The sequence below is a fragment of the Scomber japonicus genome, chromosome 11, assembly GCF_027409825.1.
Source record: "Scomber japonicus isolate fScoJap1 chromosome 11, fScoJap1.pri, whole genome shotgun sequence".
Lineage (NCBI taxonomy): Eukaryota > Metazoa > Chordata > Actinopteri > Scombriformes > Scombridae > Scomber > Scomber japonicus.
The window spans coordinates 11,233,342-11,252,565 of record NC_070588.1 but is presented as its reverse complement, the minus strand read 5'-3'; the positions used below and the strand labels follow the sequence as shown (position 1 = coordinate 11,252,565).

Sequence of the window (19,224 nt, the reverse complement as noted above, 5' to 3'; positions counted from 1 at the left end):
TTTAGTACGAAGAGGAACACTAACACTACTAATTTTTCACTTTTCACTTTTCAGAAAGTAAAATGTTTTTCTTATCCTGAGAAATATTCTACTTGGATTGACACAAAATTTGTTTCCCAGATGATGTAGCATTAGATTGACATTTGTGGTTCTGGATATATGTATTGATACACAGCTTCATAATAATAATAATAATAATAATAATAACCCATCAGCATGAATTATAATAACTTTTGTGATCCCATAACTTTTGATCTAGCACCATCATCAGGTCAAAATTTAAATGTGTTCAATGCATCAGTTAATGACAAAATACTTGCAAAACTAATGAACATCACCATCAGCCTCAGCAATACATTGTTAGCATGCTAGCAAGCATAGCTAAGATGGTAAACATCAAAGTGCTAGCATTGCTATTGTTAGCATATTAGCATTCTCATCTCAGAGCTGCTAGCTTGACTTTACTCTTTGTCTCTTTATTAATGAGATCCAGTAGATACAAATAATGTGCTACTTTTTGACTGGGAACTGAATACTTTCCGCGAAATAAGATCATGTGCGCACAAGGAACTGCAAACTTATGTTAGTTAGATAGTTTGTCATGAATGTATCTGTTAGTTATCTGTTAGCCTAGATGTCCCAGCACTTTCTATACTGTACACAGTATAGTGTATTGATTCCCGTAGACTTGTTACCATGTTGGACATCAGAAAATATATTGCTATGCTGTTATTTCACAGGTTTGCTCTTCAGGGTTAGGCTGACATCGTCAGCAGCGTACTATTTACCATTACTGAAATGGTTTTTGTGTAGTACGACAATTTAGAAGGTTGGGTGCAAAATAATTTGTTAACATGGCTAAAGTTCAGAGGTTAGGAGTTACGGCCCTCTCGCCCCCATGTCTTTACTCTGACAACATGATCTGTGGGCTTGTAAAGATGACATCACCTTATTCCCTCAGCAGCGACCCCACAAGCTCACCATGGGTGTGATGACTCAGTGGGTTGACTTCCAGCTAGTCTCACATTACCATGTGTCGGCTGCTTGTCAGAAGCCTCAGTGTGGGATCAATTAAGGAGGAGTTGATGTCAGGCTGAGAGGAGAAGACGGGAAAAAGCAATAGCAGAGGAGAGATGTTCAGCAAAGTGTGTAAGTGAGACAGAGGAGGACAGATTTTCAAGAAGCTGTGTATGTTTAGAGTGTAGCGCCCATCCTAATAGAAAAAAATAATAACCTAATCTAATAAATGTAAACTTAAAATGTATTTTTTCTTTAATATTAGTGGACTTATCTACCTGACTCTGCATTGATACTGACACCATTTTCTAAAATTACATGAACACTTTATAATGATATGAAAAATCAGCAGAATATGAGACCAAATATCATGTTTGGCTGTGTGGCATCAGTAAAAAGGCAACAGTAGGAGGGTCACTGAGGTAAAATCTATATGAAATGTAGATGCTGTAGAAACATGAAGTATTGTATCATATCCTACACTGCTGTGTGTATATGTGTGTGAGACAAAGAGAAATAGTCTCTGCTTGATTTTGTGTGGGTTTTCAAAATGCTTTGCCTATTCAGTCTGTAGATGACGGCAGACTGCTCGCATCACCTCATGCTGTGCAAATATAATCAAGTGATCTTTTCAAACAGCCTTTCATTTCACTTCAGTTCACTCTCATGAAGCCTGTTTTCATTTTGCAGTGCTTGATAAACCACCACAGTAATTCCTCTTTTGTGCGATGTGTGGTTACTAATGAGCACAAAATACTAGCTTAATGTAGTTGGACATTTAACACAAGTTTTCTTATGGTGAAGACTAATTCATTTGTTACCTAGGATGATATGAAGGAAAATCCCTCTAGGCAACACTCATGGCGCCACCTTGTCCCGAAAGGCTCCATGCACAATGCTTTTTTTTGTGTGTGTGGTTTGTTTGCTGTTAATATCATCATTACATGTGTTTTCCGGGGCTGCATCAATGCTCAATTATCTTAAATCGACAATTAACACACAGATCGATTGTGTACTAATGGCTCATAAAATGCAATAAATGCTTAAAAATGACTGCAAATTGGCCTCATAAGGAAAACACACAGTTAAGAAAAGATTCTGTTGTTGATCCATCATTTAGCCTGTATCCATCATGTGGCTACTTCAATGGAAAACATCAATTACAGACATTTATTGTCCTTTCTTTGTACTTTCTATGTACTTGTGTATGCAAACTAACACAATGATTTAGTGCATGAGAGAGCAACTGAGACTGATGAGTTGAAACTTTATAATGGACAACAATCCACTTGGCCTGCTTTAAACCAACATTCAGTTTCTGCCATGCCTCTCTGAGTGGTTAGAGGATCATCCTGTTCTGAAATGTGACTCTCGAGCACTTGACAAACCTTGTCTACTTGACGTCTCCCTGAAAGTGGGAGAAAGTGTATGACAATATTTATAGAGATACCAGACTTTTTGGTTATTACTCTCCATCATTGTGAAGCATATTAATTAAGCCTACGTGAAAATAGGAGCTAAGACAGGATTTACCCAGATTCGTCCAGGGAGTGCAGACAGACACATCATTGATCAGGTATGGTGACGGAGTAGTGAATCTGGGGATTTTGACAGCGTGAGAAAGTGGAAGAGACAACATTCTTCTAAAGAGGAATAAAGGCAGAACACGAGCAAAGAGATCTTCCTTTTTGAACTCTCACCAAGAAAGTCATAATAAAAACACTGCTCATTAGGAGACTTTAGGTTACTTTAGGGCAACATTTTTTTTTTCAAAATTTTGTCACAAAGTACCTACTACAGTAGATGTATTCAAGTAAAATACAGTTTTCAATCATTTCTTCTGTTTTACCATAACATTTCAGCACGATAATAAAAATATAACATTAAGTTGTTTGTCTGTACAGATGATCGGTAGTTGCTACTATTATGTGGGCAATAACCATAACTGTGTTTAATTTTGCATAAATCCAGCTTGCCTGTAGCGACATGAGGAAACATATCAAAGGGTTTAATTTGAACACAGATTGCTTTCTACATGGAACTCACTGACAGTCATAACATCGTTTTTCCATTGCCAACCATTTTCCCATTCTTTTTAGAAAATACTGCAGTTTAAACATCATCATTGTATTTTATTGTATTTTCTAGTAAAATTCATAATGCTGTACATATCAAGTAAAACTGATATCCTAAATAACTGCAAGGACTCACTCTGGTACAATATGTAAAATATGAAATGATAACATTTATGTTTGAAATTGTACATGGTCCCTTACAAATGAAAAACATAAATGAGTATTGCAATGTTGCATGAGATTATGCAGCCCACTGAATATACACAGTACTGTTTTCCCCCGCTGGGCACGCCCACGAGTTCCCACTCGACCTGTTGGAAGGAAAGTTATACAAATATAAATCCTCCATGGATCAAAAATTCCTAAAATACATAATTCACCTTGTTTGCAGTTTGTGGTGTCCTGTCAACAATTGTACAGATATCTCTTTTAGAACAGTGGCCTATATAGTAAATGCATTTTGGGCTACAAGGAGATTTTTTGACCACTGGGGAAGGGGCACCCTATCCAGCTCTTGTAATACATTCATGCACTAGCTGTTTCTGTACCTGCGTTCTGCAAAGACACTCCCCTGTTCTGCCTCTGATTGGCTCTGGCCCTGATATTCTTACCCTAACCCGAACCATCTCTCTCCTCATGCCTGAATCTAAAAAACCTAACTAATAAAGACAATGAGCACTAGTCAATCAGAGGCAGAGTAGGGTGGGTCTCCAGGTGAGAAAGAAAACATAAGGACTAAACTCAGAACTCTCCAGAAACTCTGGTTCTTTCTGTTATTTCCATCAAGTCTTTTACCCCTCTCCTTTCTGTACATTCATGAAGTAATATGTTAAAGTTTTTTGCTTAAGTTTGAATACCTTCGAGTTGCACGGCTGCATATTTGCATCAGTTTGCATCGCCTGGGGCAAATTCACGCCTACGACTTTCTATGTGATAGTCCGCTTCATGTTCGGTCTCAACACACTATAATAATGATCAAATCGGAAAATGCTGTCGTAAAAATCTCAGGTAGCTATCTAAACCATTCAAGTAAAACGCACAGCTGAGAAAAAAAATCTCACTGTCCTTCAATCTTTGCTCATCACGTGTCACCATGAAATAACCATTTGAGACATTTATTGGCCTGCCCTAACCCTGCCATGTGAGAAAATACGAGCAAAAATAACACAAACACAAAGATTAAGAAACATACCTAAAATGGTTTTAAAAACTAACCATGTGTGAGTGTGGGTTCTCTCAAGCAAAGCGTGTAACTGGTCACAAAGGGGCTGACTTCATGGCATGTTACATATCAGTGTCGTGGGTAGTAACACGTGACTAGATTGTCAACTCCTACTTTTCCCATCAAGCCTAAGGCATAATGTTGATGCTATGACTGATTCACTGACATGTCTGCTGCTGTGGTTAAAAGGTTAAACCACATATATATAGTACATATACACACATGGTTGGTTTCTGACCCCACTTCTGCATGAAAGCGACATAAAGCCCCAGAATACAATCACAACAATCACCTCCTCCACTCACGCACAAGAAGAGAAAATTGCATGGCACTAAGAGAAATTATGCTTAAATGACTGTTAAGCCCTCACTTTCATCTGAAGAAACACATGCTTAACATTTTTATCACATTTGGCCCTCAAGGGGTTTGTGTTAAATGTTGCCAGATAAAGAGCAACTGCATGCTGCTCCTATCAGTGCAGTGTTTTTAAGGGTCGAGGTGTATCTGTGTGGTTATGCATAATCAATAACTAAAACACTTAAGACTAACATCAATGCATTTAATGCAGACAGACACAGGCAAACATACGTACATATACATAGATACATAGAAGTGTCTCTTCCAAACTCCCTCTGGCCACACACATAACACTGGGTAGTCTGCAGCTCTCATACAAATGAGCCCACTACAGTCAGCAGGGAGGGAAGCTTACCCTGGCTCATTCATTCGTTTTCATACTTCTGAGCTCTCACACTGCATTCTCACCCTGTGCACATTTGTGTGTTGTTCTCTGTGTGTGTGCGTGTGTTTATGTGTGAGTGCATAGCGCATGGAGCAAGTGCTTATTAGATCAGCCTCAGCCTCAGTGATGAATGAAAGTTCATTCAGCCTTTGTCTTCTAGCATGATAAAGAATCACACCGTGGAACATTGAATCAATTTATTCATGGCACGAGACATTGGGAAAAGACACTGGGGATAGTTTTTAATATCAAAAGGTGATCACTTGCTTGTTACAACTTACCTCAGTTAAAAAATGTTCTGCCAATAATAGCATCCTGCATTTGTCATGAAATGTGTTTGTTTTCATTTTTGGTGCCAAGCAATCCTTCCTGTGGTGGCTTTGCACTAGATTTTGTAGAGATTGTTTGTCAATGAACCTGTGGGTGTTTTTCTGTCGATTAAGTGAATTATTTGAGCTGGCATGCTTTATCGTACCATAGAGGTTCTCACTGCTCTTTAAATTGCTCGGTATAGGTAAGCAGCAAATGTACCTTACTTCCTGTCTACCTTAGTATTTCATGTTACCAATAAAACTTAACATTAAGTGTTATGAATAGAAAGAGCTGTATAGATAGAGTCTAGTCTAGAGACCTAGATGGTTAGTGTCATATATATACGACTATCTCATATATGAGATTAAAACAACTGTTACATGTTATATTATATATAATTTGCATGTTTAAGGGTAAAACAAAAAGAATGCTGTAAACATATTGCTTTCATTTATTTTTTTTATTTTTTTTGGAGTTCTGGAAAGATATTGGATTTAGTTGAAGTCGATCTTATATGTATTCAAACAATAAATGATAAACCTTTGGTGAGGAAACAAAGGCAAGAGTGTGAAGAGAAATGAATGAGATCATGCTGTGTTGTGTAACCAATGTGTGTTTCAACTCGCATTTCACACATTCAGAAACCGCTGATCTCCTCTTGCACTCCTCCCCTCCTAGCGTCTTTTCTCCTACCCACGTTCAGATATGCCTTTTTTTTATTCTGGGCTGCTCCCAACTAGATCAAAGGAATTTTAGAGCAACCTCAAAATATCTCCCTTCAAACACTGGTGGGTGAAGCCATGTGTATCTCTGTTTGTGTGATGGGTGCTCTGACTCTGTAAAGTCTGTGTAAATTATAATGGATGATTGTGACAGGAACCCTCTACTTTTTTTCCTGCACTGCTCTCTCTCTCATCCTGACATGTAGCCTGAGGGGACAGGTGGTAAAACACTTGGGTAATACAGGTGCACCATTTGTACGCACGCAAACCTACTGACAAACGACAGTATATGTACAATATATTCATAAAGTGATAAAAAGGGGGCAAAAACTTTTCATGTCTAAGCTCTTTGGGTCTAAGGACTAAGGGTGCCTTTGAAAGGTCTTATAAAAAGGCAATTCATTATCCACTTTTTGTAGTTTTTTTCTTCAAATCTCAGAAGTGGCACATGTATATGATGTGAATACTTAACCCTAAAATATTACTAACCTTATAAAAAATGGTTTGATCTTTTTTTTTGTCTTATATCTAACAATATAATATCAGCATAAAGCTATCAAAGAGAGGTTTCCCCTGTTTGTGCTTTCTATCTAATTAATCATTACCGAGATGCTATAATGATCATGTTTGTTATTTGTAACCTTTTGACTCATAAACAAACATGAAAGCACAGTAAACAAATATTATTTAGATCTGCAGGAAAGCTGTACAATATTTTGTAGGCATGACTAAATAAAAACCTGCTCTTACCATGACCTGCTCTAACGTCATTGACTACTCTATGTGATTCAGGGTCTATTTGGCTATGTGGATTTAAATACAACCCACATGTGTGTATTCATTCAGCATTATCTTTTGATACATACTATAGGCCTGTGTTGCCCAAATATGAATAAAACATCTCTGTATTGTCTATTTCTCATGTTTTTTTCAAATAATATAGTAGAGTACAGTTCTTTCAATTTATAAAAATATTCTGAAGTAAAAGAAAAAGGCTTTGAAAACCAGCTACAGTAATCTTCTAACTATTCAACTTAAGTCCAATAGTTTTTTTTTGCTATCTTCAGATAATGGACCAAGAATTAAAAAGTAAGAAGAACGCTGTACTTAGAAGGGCTAGAGCATCCATTGTGTTTTATTATTATTGTGATAATGAGTATTTGCCCAAACTATCTTATGATCAACAAAAGAAAAAGTACTTGATGTTGAGATGGTAATAAATGTATGTATCTTTATACTATGATCAGGCTTTCTGAGTATCTCAGTTATGTCTAGTGTATTTAGTGCACACAATGCTCTGATTTAAGAAACCCAGATAAGACTTTACCCCAGTTTCCAGTAGCTAGTGTTCTCTGGTAGAGACCACCACTGTGGCCTGGAAACACCTTATCCAGGTTACTGATCATTGGCTTGCAAGCTCGCAAGTGTGTCATCAACTCAAATTACGTGTTAGTTAGTCAGTTAGACACACACACACACAGACAAACTGATGGTAAATTATGTTATGATGATCAAGACGCTGAAAGGGAAAGTCTAATTTTGGTAATTCAGATTATGAATTGTGTTGTTACTCTTGTTACCACAGATCTGATGGAGACCAAAACTGCAGGCTATTCATCCCCAAGTGTTGAGATAAGTTGGTACAGATATCAGAGTCTAAGATGTTCAGAGAGACACACCTGCAGTCAGGCAATCAGACACGCAAATATGGTTATGATTATGTAAACAAGGATATGATCAGATAATCAAGTTTCCATTCCATGTGAACACCATATGCCAAATATGATGAAGACCAGGATAAGACTCAAAACTGTGATACTGATTTGATGCATTCAGTCCTCAGCTATCACAGTCATCAATAGATAAAGCCATAAGTTACTTTACCTCAACTGTAGGGTCGTTGTACGTTGACAGCTGACAGTAAATGACAACTAGTGCAATAATAATAACAGCAGCAATACTACTAATATTACTACTTTTACTATTAATAATAATTTACCTTTTTAGTGCAAATATGCTGCTCAAAGTGCTTTTAAAAAACAAGATCAAATGAAAATAAACAATAAGTAAAACATTTATCATTTTATCTTACCTATAAAAGATAGAACACAATAACAATGCAAAGTAAAATATCAAAATAAACATAAATATAATTTACCCAATCAATCTTACATAAATAAATAGCAGAAATTACTAATTTTAAAAAATCGCAAACAATACAAAATCCGGATTATATACTAAAATATTTTGTCATCTGAGCATTTTTGAGTTTCATTTTGTAACTAGTCAAAGACAGAGAATCAGTAAAGTGCAAATTTGTACTCCATAATTAATAAAAGGGCATAATAAAAAGTCAGGGTAAGCATTAACTTTAAGATTTGGGGCGGCTGTGGCTCAGGAAGTAGAGCAGTCGTCCTTCAATTGGAAGATTGGTGGTTTGATTCCTGGCTCCTCCAGTCCACATGTCGATGTGTCCTTGGGCAAGACACTTAACCCCAAATTGCTCCCGTTGCTGCACCAATGGTGTATGAATGTGAATGAATGGTTAAATTCACCCCTGATGAGCAGGTTGGTACCCTGCGTGGTAGCTCCTGCCATCAGTTTGTGAATGTGTGTGAATGGGTGAATGACATGTAATGTAAAGTGCTTTGAGTGGTCGCAAAGACTAGAAAAGTGCTATATAAGTACAGTCCATTTACCAGTGTGCTTGCTCCATTATATACAGTGAATGGTTTGCAGCAATACTTTCATGATTTTCTTTTACTAGTCTATAGATTTTACCAACATGTGACAAGAACCTGCAGTTAGCTCAGTTCATGATATACGCATGGCTCTCACGCAGGCGCACACCCACAAACCTCCTCTAATTAAAGTTGGTGCACGGACCAGGTGCGTGCTTCCCAAAATTTGCACCAGCGGATTTTGAAAGATTACTGCCTCTAGTTTTTGTGATTGAGCTTAATGTTAGTTATGACTCCCTTTTCAATATTTCCAAAATATTTAACTATATGCAGTTGTAAATCTTGCTTTGGATGTATGCTGTGTTGGTTTTAGCCATTTTCAAAAGTTAACCTAGCTTGAAGATACCATTATATACCCAAAGCCTCAGCATGTCTGCAGTCAAACACAATTATTAATAAATGTTCTTATTTGATAAAAGTATAGAGACAAAACTGGAAATACCAGTATGGATACTGTTAATACAAAATTCTACAAAGTCTACAAAATTACAGACCAAATCAACAAATAAGCAATAGGATGTGCTGTGGGCTTGTTTATTGCTTAATGACCTCATTAATTTAAGCAACCTTTTGTTTTGTGTCTCTGTGTTAGATGACTAAATAACAGTCTGGCACATTTAGTTTAACTCAGGATATGTTGATGTCACAAAATAGATAATAAGATAACACAGATTCGCGTGTGGCCCTCAACAGTATACAGTACATCTCTCTCCATTATTTCCATTTCCTCCTGCTATCTGCTGCTGTCCACACTCACATTCTCTCTATGCATTATTCACTACTTGTCAGTGCTTTTGCTTTAAACATCACCTTGCAAGTGGCCTCTTCATCCATTCCTACTTTTATTCTTGCCCTGTGTGTACAACGCTTCCCTTGTGATTTTGTTGTTTTGTAGATAAATGCACAGTCCAAGCACCATCTAGGCCAGGCTGTAGTTTCTGCTTGTTACATTATCAATGTTGTACAGCTCACAAGGAAGGTCCCGCAGTAATGTCGCCATGTAGTGTTGTGTGCCATATTGAAGACTTAAAACAAATAATGTCTTATTAAATTGGACTGGTTTTCACTCTTTGACCACCTGTTTCAATGTAGTCGTATGTTGCACCTAGACAGACCCTGCTCAGCCTAAAAATAGGAGCAGGTATCTGTTAGCAACAGAACTTTATATTGGATTAAGTAACATCTGGATCTAGCTACCTGGAGAGCAGTCTTATCTACCATGGTAATAAAAAAAGAGAGTAATGATTCACCAGCACTGATATACAAAAGAAGGTGCTACTGATGTACTGATGTACTCACACCTGTCGACCAGATCAATATGAGTTCAGGTTCATCCCACTGAAGTGTCACAAATGTTCACGACTAGTCAGGATCAGTGATGATATCGACATCTATGTGTGTAATACACCTTAGTTGATTTTTTTTAATACTACCTTGTCATTACTTGACTGATTGTACTATGCTTTCTATTATGAAATCATTGTAAAGCCTTACTGTCCCAATTTGAAACACCAAAATAATCGTCCTCTCTTTTGCTTTTTGTTTTATTTGTGCACTTTTAAAACAATGTGTGTCTGGCATAGTTGAAGTTTTCTTTGACAGGGCTTTTAAAAACAACATTAAAACTAGCTGCCTAGTATGAATCTACACTGTTATTAGGTCACAGAGGAGCATATTTCCTGTGGTGGTGGTTCAAAGCTATGACGTCAATATCTGTAATGGCACTTGAATTTACTACTAGTAGCACTTGTGTTGTTCTGTCTTTATACATTTCCAGGAGATCATTTTTTTGTGTTTCCAGTCATATTTTCTGTTGTGAATCTGATTTTGGGGGGGGGGGGGGGGTGGTGGTGGTTTGTACCCACTTTCTGTTCAGATATGATGGCTTTGTTCAGAAATTATTGTTGCTGCCAACCAGTACATTGAAATAAGTGTTATCCAATCCAATCCAATCCAATCCACTTTATTTATATAGCACGATTTTAACAAACACATGGTTTCCAAAGTGCTGCACAACAAGATAAAATACAATACATACTGGTACTTATTAATACTGGTTACTGATATAACAATGTTGTTGAACTGCTAAAGCATTCAGTCCATTCTTGATTGTAGAGTATTCTCAAATAGCACAGTTTGGTCAAGTAAAGACAGGGCTTGCAGACAGCACATTAATTAGACTGCAGCCAAATAATACTTCTGATTTTATCCAAGTCACTCACGGAATCAGTGTTAATTAGCCTCAGTTTATATATTAATTTCAGAATACATTTGTAATTTTTAACATGCAAAACGATGGTGTGCTGGCTAAAAACGTGAAGCCTGCTACCTGAACATTTTGTACATAGTCACTGATAATGAGAATATAAACCCAAAAATGTGTCTAAAAACATTTACTGTAATCACATAACAATAAAAAAGGATTTAAATAGAGTTGATCTGTGTTCGGAGATATCGCTGCTCAATGCACAATTTGCTGTCAGTGGCAGACATGGGTGCTGCTTGCTATTTATAGAAACAGGGGTCTAGACCAGCTCTGCAGCTGAACGCTGTGTGGAGAGACAGAACAGTGGGTGGCATAAGGTGGTATCAGTGTTTTGGGTGTGGGCATGTCTGTGTTGTTATCTCAAGAACATCAAGCTTGTGTGCGTGTAAAAGTTTTGTATATTTGGATGGATGAAAACAACATAACAGAGGAAGAGGAAAAGGGGAGGTGGTGAATGGAGAGTGGAGTTGATGTAATGCAGCCTCTGGCAGCCATAACGCAGGTCCTTCGCTGCAGGTCAACAGTTGCTGCACGGCTGAGTGCCTCTCTAAATGTACGACTTGGCTGCCTCATGGGCATGAATATAGATTTAGTTATTCCTTTGAATTAATTTCCCCTTGTTCATTTTTCAGCTTTTACCTGGGATTTGATCACAATGTAGTTTTGTGAGCCTAGTTTGGAAACAGCTACCTCATCAGACTATTGATTTTTAAATGTTGCTGACTGAATAAAATAGTCTTTATCAGGCACTTCTTATTTTTTTAAGGCAATGGAAAAACCACCATGATAATAGAAATGACAGAAGATGGTTGAACCTGGTCACACACATACATGAACACATGCACTGAAAAAGGGAGAAAAAATGCTTTATGGCTTTGGCCTTAAAATATGTATGAGCTGCTCTGAGATTCACCAGAGTAAATGTGTTCTCCCTCTCTCATCCACTTCTTGGCCCTCTTGTATGTATATGTGTGTGTGGGGTGGGGGACGGTGGCTCTCCTGTATCCCAGCAACAGTGCACTTGAGTTGGGTCAGAGGACCTAAAGGATGCTTTTGGCAAGACCTGGAGGATAAATGTGAATATGTGTGTCTGTCTAGATAGATTCCTCTGCACATGTTTCTCCACTATATTTGTGCATGGAGATTAACTGTGAGTTATTTGGTGTATGAATGTCTTTGTTTGACATTTAAGTGTCAGAATTTATTTGCTAATGCATTTTGGTGGATTAACAAAAAAATCTAATTTGCCAGTATCTCCTGCAGCTTCCTCTGCTGCTAAAGGTTTATAGCCAAAACATTTATTCCTTGACATAAACACATGACCTTACTCTTTTGTCCCCTCTATGAGTAGCGGCATCGTGATTGCAAGTGATTGTTAATGACAGGGTGAAGGCGTGTGTCAGTGCCTATTCTGGAAAGTACGTCCCACCTACCTTTGAACTCTCAAATGTAGTCACTTCTGGCATCAAGTCCCACACCCACATCCTGTTTCATGCAAGGAACTCATTAAATGATAGAGAATCACAATCACAAACCTATTGCATTTGAAAATAGCTCAACTCTATTAAATGTATGTGGATGCCTGTTGAAGTGGTGGTGATGGGGTTCATGGTGCATATCTTAATGTTACAGCCCAATGCCTTCCAGATGCATTAACTGCATTATTGTGATAGAATTACATACATAGTCAGCTATAAATTTGCTCAGTGTTATTAAATGGCCTCCTAAGGGACTGGGTATTTATGGAGAAGCTGATGCCCGTCTTCTCAGTATATTATGCACTTATAAACAGAATAGACATGGAACTATATGAAATATTGTAAACTTATAATGACGATTTTAAAATGTGCACTCACAGACTGTTGCTTCACATTATAGTTGTGCTCAATTTAAAAAAAATCAGACTCAATGTAAATCATCGTTCTGATTTCTCTTTATTGTGTTTATGTAAAGCACTTTGGATCAACTGTATTGTGCTTAAAGTGCTAGAAATAAAATTGAAGATTCAAATTCATAACCTGTATGAAGGTTTTAAAGGGCCATTCTTGTTTCAACTTGTTTGGTTGGGGGGCTATGTCTGACAATTTCTGTAGCTTTCCAAAACTGACAATCCAACATTCACACTCACTTAACACAGTGATTAGCCAGGGAGCTTTATTTCCAGAGCTTTTCATCTGAACAACAGAGAAATGTTTTCTCCCCTACCTCAAAGCCAGTCAGCTTCACCTTTGAGTGTGGCCAGTAGCTATAATCACTTTTTTTATCTCCTACATAAAGGTTAGCAATATTATTAATTACTGTCTCTCCATTGGTGTGGATTTGTGCATTTATTAGTTGAGTAACAGATATATATGCATATGCACACACACACACACACACACACACACACACACACACACACACACACACACACACCTTTTTACCCTAAATATAACAAATATAACATGCACTTGGATACTTTACTCAAAAATATGTGAACTGTGTAAATAAACATTCAGACTCACACACAGACGAACTTGCGTACATGCACACAGACACACAGACACACAGACTCGCTCTCCGTCCTCTGTGTGATTCAGTGTCTCTCTGCGTTGTTTCTCATTTTTCTCTGTCAGGTTTGATCACTGCTGAGTGATTTCATTCTGATTGTGTTTTGTGATCATTTCATTCATCCACAGACTCTCATTTTATGTTTCCAAACTCATGTCTGTGTATTATTAATGAAATCACAACAATTCCTGCAGCCAAAAAAGGTGTTTGTGCTGGAAATGAGGTTGGGGCGGAGGGTCTGGCAGCAATGTTGTGAACAAACAAACCACTTATGTTTTCATTGTTGGTTCAAAGCCAGAAGTTTATTGAGTTGTATAAATAATTTTACAGAAGAAGTATGTTTTTATTATTTTCTTTAACATTGTTTTATGGCTTAAAACTGAAATATTTCATCTTGCAATTTGCCTGTAAAACAGTCACATCAGTGTTGCAACATTTCCATTCAACACTCGTAATGTCCAGGTCTCTGTATCCCCGCTGAGCAGATTACAGTAAGTGAGGGGCTGCTGGGAAATTTAACATGACTAATAGCAGACAGCTGCATTGAATGCAGAGCATCTCGTAGTAGGAGTGTGATAGACAGTGTCATTTTGTCTCGCCTCAGCATGAATGTCGAGGCTCCCTTTCAATTGAATCGGGATGTAACATCGATAGAAGGTAGTTGTTAATTACAGAGTGAAGTCTCAATTTATCATCAGTATTAATGTTAACCTTGTAAAGGTCTTGTATTTGAATTTCAATCAGTGTTCAGCTCATTAAAATGTTGTCTTTATATTCATCTGTGTGCCATATTCATAAATGTTAATATGATGCAAATAAAGGTATCAGTTTAAACGTGCATTTATAGCAACATGTATGGGTATACTTCTTGTTCATAATGATCATTTTTTGTTGTTGTAGTGCCAGTTGTACTGTAATATAAGTGTTTTACCTCAGCCTGAATCTACAGTTTCAAACAGTAAGCATTACAAAAATATCAGGCTGTCACCATAGCAATCACACATGTGAAAATGTCACAAGAAAAATGTTATTGAGCTTTGTTTCCTGCAAGGACACAAACACCTGTTAGTTACAAAGGTTTATTCTGAGATTGCACATTCAAAAATTGACAATAAAATCAAATTAATGCTTTTGAATTGTTAGTTATCTTTAACCATTAAACAGAAATCATTTCAAGGGATTTAGTTTAAAAAAATTGAATTAAAGGTCACAGTTTTACAAAATGAACATTTAGCTTTTCAAAATGTCAAATTCCACCAGATTCACCGCACTGTAGAATGTCACAGGGTCAGGTAAATTCATTATATGATAAAATCATTCATTTACCAAAATCGTGATCCTAAAATGTTTTTTGTTGTTGAAATAAAACATTGTTTTGTATTTTTGTGTTGCAGACGGTTCGTCATGGTTTCCCTTACCAGCCCACTGCTTTGGCCTTTGACCCTGTGCAGAAGCTCCTGGCCATTGGCTCCAGATCAGGCGGAGTACGGATGTATCCTTTACCCCTCATCTGCTTCCTCCCTTAGTCTGAAGACACACTAGAGAACTACAATACATAAAATATAGTATATATTTACTGTAAGCACATGGCACCTGGCCTTTGCCACAGACCATTATTAAAACAAGAGTAATACAACATAATCCTTAATAGTGTGCACATTATCTTGTGCTTTTTTGACAACATAAGAAGAAAGATTAAGTATTCTTAAGAAAGTGATCTATAAAAAAATATGTCACCTCACAAAATGAATCATCACATCCATGCTTTGTATAAGCCTTTGTTTGTCAGGAAAGCTTTTAATCTCAAGCTATTTACATTTAAATAAGCATGAAATACAAAACGATATACACAATTCAAGTTGTGATTATATAAAAAAAAAATATGTACTAGAAATAACAGATGCACATTGGCTGGTACAGTAAATCACATTGATATTCCTTCTAAGTAATCCTGTATTAGCATCATGAGGAATCACAACATTGTTCATTGAGATACTGTGTCCACTCTCATACAAACCTGTGGCATAGCTATAGTGTGTCCTCAGGCAAAGGCCTCCCTTCCTCCATCCCCCATCCTCCTCATCTCCTAATTCCCATCCCATCTTTCAGCCCTGCCACTTCATGTTGCTCAGCTGTCATGTCGCAGGCTCACAACTGTCCATCCGTGAGCCCATCCCCTGGGTCAGCCGGTCACAGGGATGGGAGAGGACGTGTCAGTACAACCCAGGTAGGAGATTATGCGTTCATAAATAACCACAGTTCCCAGTATCCCCTAAGGTTACTAAGAACAGACGCTGCAAACAATTATTAATGCTGAAGAAGTCACACTGCTGGTCGTGCTGGGTTAGCAGAGGACAGACAGTGATTTCTCTACTGAAAGAAACAGAGAAGTCAAAGATATGGTGACAGGGGGAGATGGGACTTTGTTTGAATATTTGAAAGGGACGGAGACTGTTGAGGCTCAGGGTGAAGGTGCACATTGGTGTTTTATGTCACAGGGAATACTTGATGAAAAAACACAAATGTGACTTGATTACATGATATGCTCAACCCCCACCCGCCCAACCCCGTGAAGCAAGGCTGAGATTGAATCTGGATTGAAGCCCTTGAGTGACTTAGCATTTGTATTGACATGCTCCACACACCTCTGCTCCCATGTGGCCTGTCATTGACTCTATCTCTCTCTCTCTCTCTCTCTCTCTCTCTCTCTCACTCTCTCAATTGTGTACACACACACACACACACACACACACACACACACACACACACACACACACACACACACACACACACACACACTCTCCTGTTTTTCATTCTAACTCGCCCTTCATTCACCACCTTCTGTGTAGTGAACCCCCCCCCCCCTTATTTTCTCTTTTATTTATGCAATTCACCCTTCCTTTGTCCTTCAAAGCGTCTCTGAATTTTCGTCCTTTTCTTTGCATTGCATTGAAGGTCTGCCTGTCTTCTTCTGTCATGGTTTTTCATTTTCTCTACTGCTGTTTTAGTGCATTTCTGCCTACTATATTCCTTCCTTTGCAGCTGTATTCACACTGTATATAATAGTAGCCATTTCAGGAATTTCTCATGCTCAATTTCTATAAGTGGTACAGTGTACAGTATATATCCTGCCTTTATTCTGCATCTCTACATTATGTCAGTGCTGCCCACACAACCTACTAAGGATATTTCACCATTTCACCAGATTTTCATTTTTCTCACCAAGTCTCTCCGGGGTGGAACAGCATGTGAAAAAACAGCAATTTGCAGTAAAGCTAGCACCCTGTCTTCTTTTCTCCTGTTGTCTGCCTGTCACTGACCTGATCCTCTAGTCGCTGCTGTCTACTGTAGCAACACATCATTATTTGTCTGTAAAATATATGTTGCTCCTGTTAAGAAATGTGTATTGATTTCTGGGGGTTCAAAGTTAAACATTTAGATGATACTATTGATCGACTGTGTGGGAGTGCGGTTCTGTGGGCTCTTGGTGGGAGGTGCCTATTTCCAGACTGCCTGCTTGTGTCCGGGTGTGTCTGTGTGTCTGTGTGTAGACATGCATCTCTTCATGTGTGCCTGTGTATGGACACGTGTGTGTGTTTCTGCGTCATTGTAGGCAGAAGAGTGATCAATATATCTGAGTTTCCATGGAGTCCGGTGTCTTTGTCAGAAAAGCCTTTGTTCCCTTGTGCACATGTGTGTAAATGATGCAATAGTTGTATTGTCCTCAATTGGTTTGTGTGCAAAATAGGGGTGTCATGATTCTTCAAATCCATGATATGAATGACTTTTAATTTTAAGGTCATGATTCTGTTTTCGATTTAAACAATGTTCCACTGTGAATGAACAGTGCAATACAAATGAAATCAAAATGAAATCTTTAGACTTTTATTGTCTCATAATTTACCATTGGTATTTTTATTTTTGTCACCGACTTTTCCTTGTTTTCTTTTCAAATCAATAATAAGCGTCCATATCTTGAATACGCCTCACTGCCAGAGATGATGACATTTACCTGTCCAACAGAACTGTTACCAAAACAGAAAACTCGTTAAACTTCATCAGAAAACTGTTAACATTCTCCAGACAGTCTGTATTAAGCTGTCACCGTGGCTACAACCCCCGGAGGAGTTGGAGAAGGTTGAAGAGGACCTTGATGACCAGGACACCCCGATCACTGAGATGAGACCTGCCCACTGGGCCTGGAGGTGAAGAGGATCCTGGATGTGCACAAGTAGGCAGTAGTGGAGAGAAGAAAAATACTGAGAGAATTCGTGAACCTGTTTATGATTTTGAATGTCAAACTCAAACGCTCATTTCAATCCATTTTCAATTAAGACCCCTAGTGTGTAAGAACCTGGATACTGGCTCCATTTGAGTTTTTTTCTTTGAAGAAGTTGAACATTGAATGAAGATTTTCTGCTAGATACAATTGCTCTGAAAAACATCTGAACCTCATCTTAATCTAGAAGTTTGATCTGTTTTCCAAGCAGACATCAAGAATATAACCTTTAACCTCTATCATGGTAGAATTAACCAGTCAATTTCATCTTTACTACAAAGCTTTGAAAGTGAGTGGATGTGGGGTTAATAAGGCTTAGTGGATTTTACCTTACGTGCTTCAAATGTTTAAAGTCCCTTTCCACTCAAAAACATGTTTTAACACTAGAGGGCTGTTTTCACATTCATCTGCTGAAGGCGGGACATTTCTGAGTTTCAAGTTTCAAGTCTACCTGCAAGCATGATTTGTGACATCACAACTATTTTGGAAGCCAATCATGTTACATTATACAACTTACACAACAGGAATATGGAAACTTGGAGCCAGTGCACATACATTGCATCCAGCAGGACCTAAAATCATTGTTGATGTGCCTTTCAGGGAAAGTGAAAAATGGGCAGAAAAATGAGTGTGTGAAGGAAGCAGGTGGTGAAAAATGGGAGTAGAAATACAAAGTGAGAAAGACAAGGACTTTGAGAAGGAGGAAGGTGACAGCATTATATTGTTGGGGGTTAAGAGAGTGATGTGATAAAATGTCAAAGTATGAAGTAGTTAAAGAATAACATCTGCATGAATACAACTTTTATTAATTTAGAACTGTTATAGCTGTTCATTTGAATGGATTTTATGAAATTAATGAGCAACATGTCTGAAATGCAGTTACACATCAACTTGGCATGTAAGCATGATCACAACTAGACAATATCAGGAATAATATCACCTAGTATTTGCTGTACATCAGCAAGTAATCCAAAATCACACCTTGGGAGTTACAACACAGCAGTGGGTTTCAGTTTTTAAATACATAAAATACATCAAGTTTTTTATGTATTTAACTATTTCAATTTCAATTATAGGAACTCTACAATTGACTCGTAAGGGTTCAGTCCATAATAACAATGTGCATAATAGTGTGCCAAAAATGTTGTTAATGTATTTAGTGTCAGTCTGGCCAAATAAAAACACTGCAAGACTAATCCTAAGCTTCCTGTGGTAATTAAACCTTTAATTAATTGCTGATTATCTCACCTGAATCCTGTGCCCTCTTTTCATCTGTGGCCTTTCCCTCCTACACGCAC

General features: G+C 37.8%; 1 protein-coding gene across 2 annotated transcripts in view; it reads left to right on the top strand.

Moving 5' to 3' along the window:
• stxbp5l (syntaxin binding protein 5L) overlaps positions 1-19,224 on the top strand; it is a 149,345-nt gene that overhangs the window by 5,892 nt on the left and 124,229 nt on the right. For both annotated transcript variants that reach the window (XM_053328479.1, XM_053328480.1), the window contains exon 2: positions 15,042-15,139. In XM_053328479.1, coding sequence (XP_053184454.1) covers positions 15,042-15,139 — 98 coding nt within the window. The remainder of the gene's footprint in view (positions 1-15,041; positions 15,140-19,224) is intronic.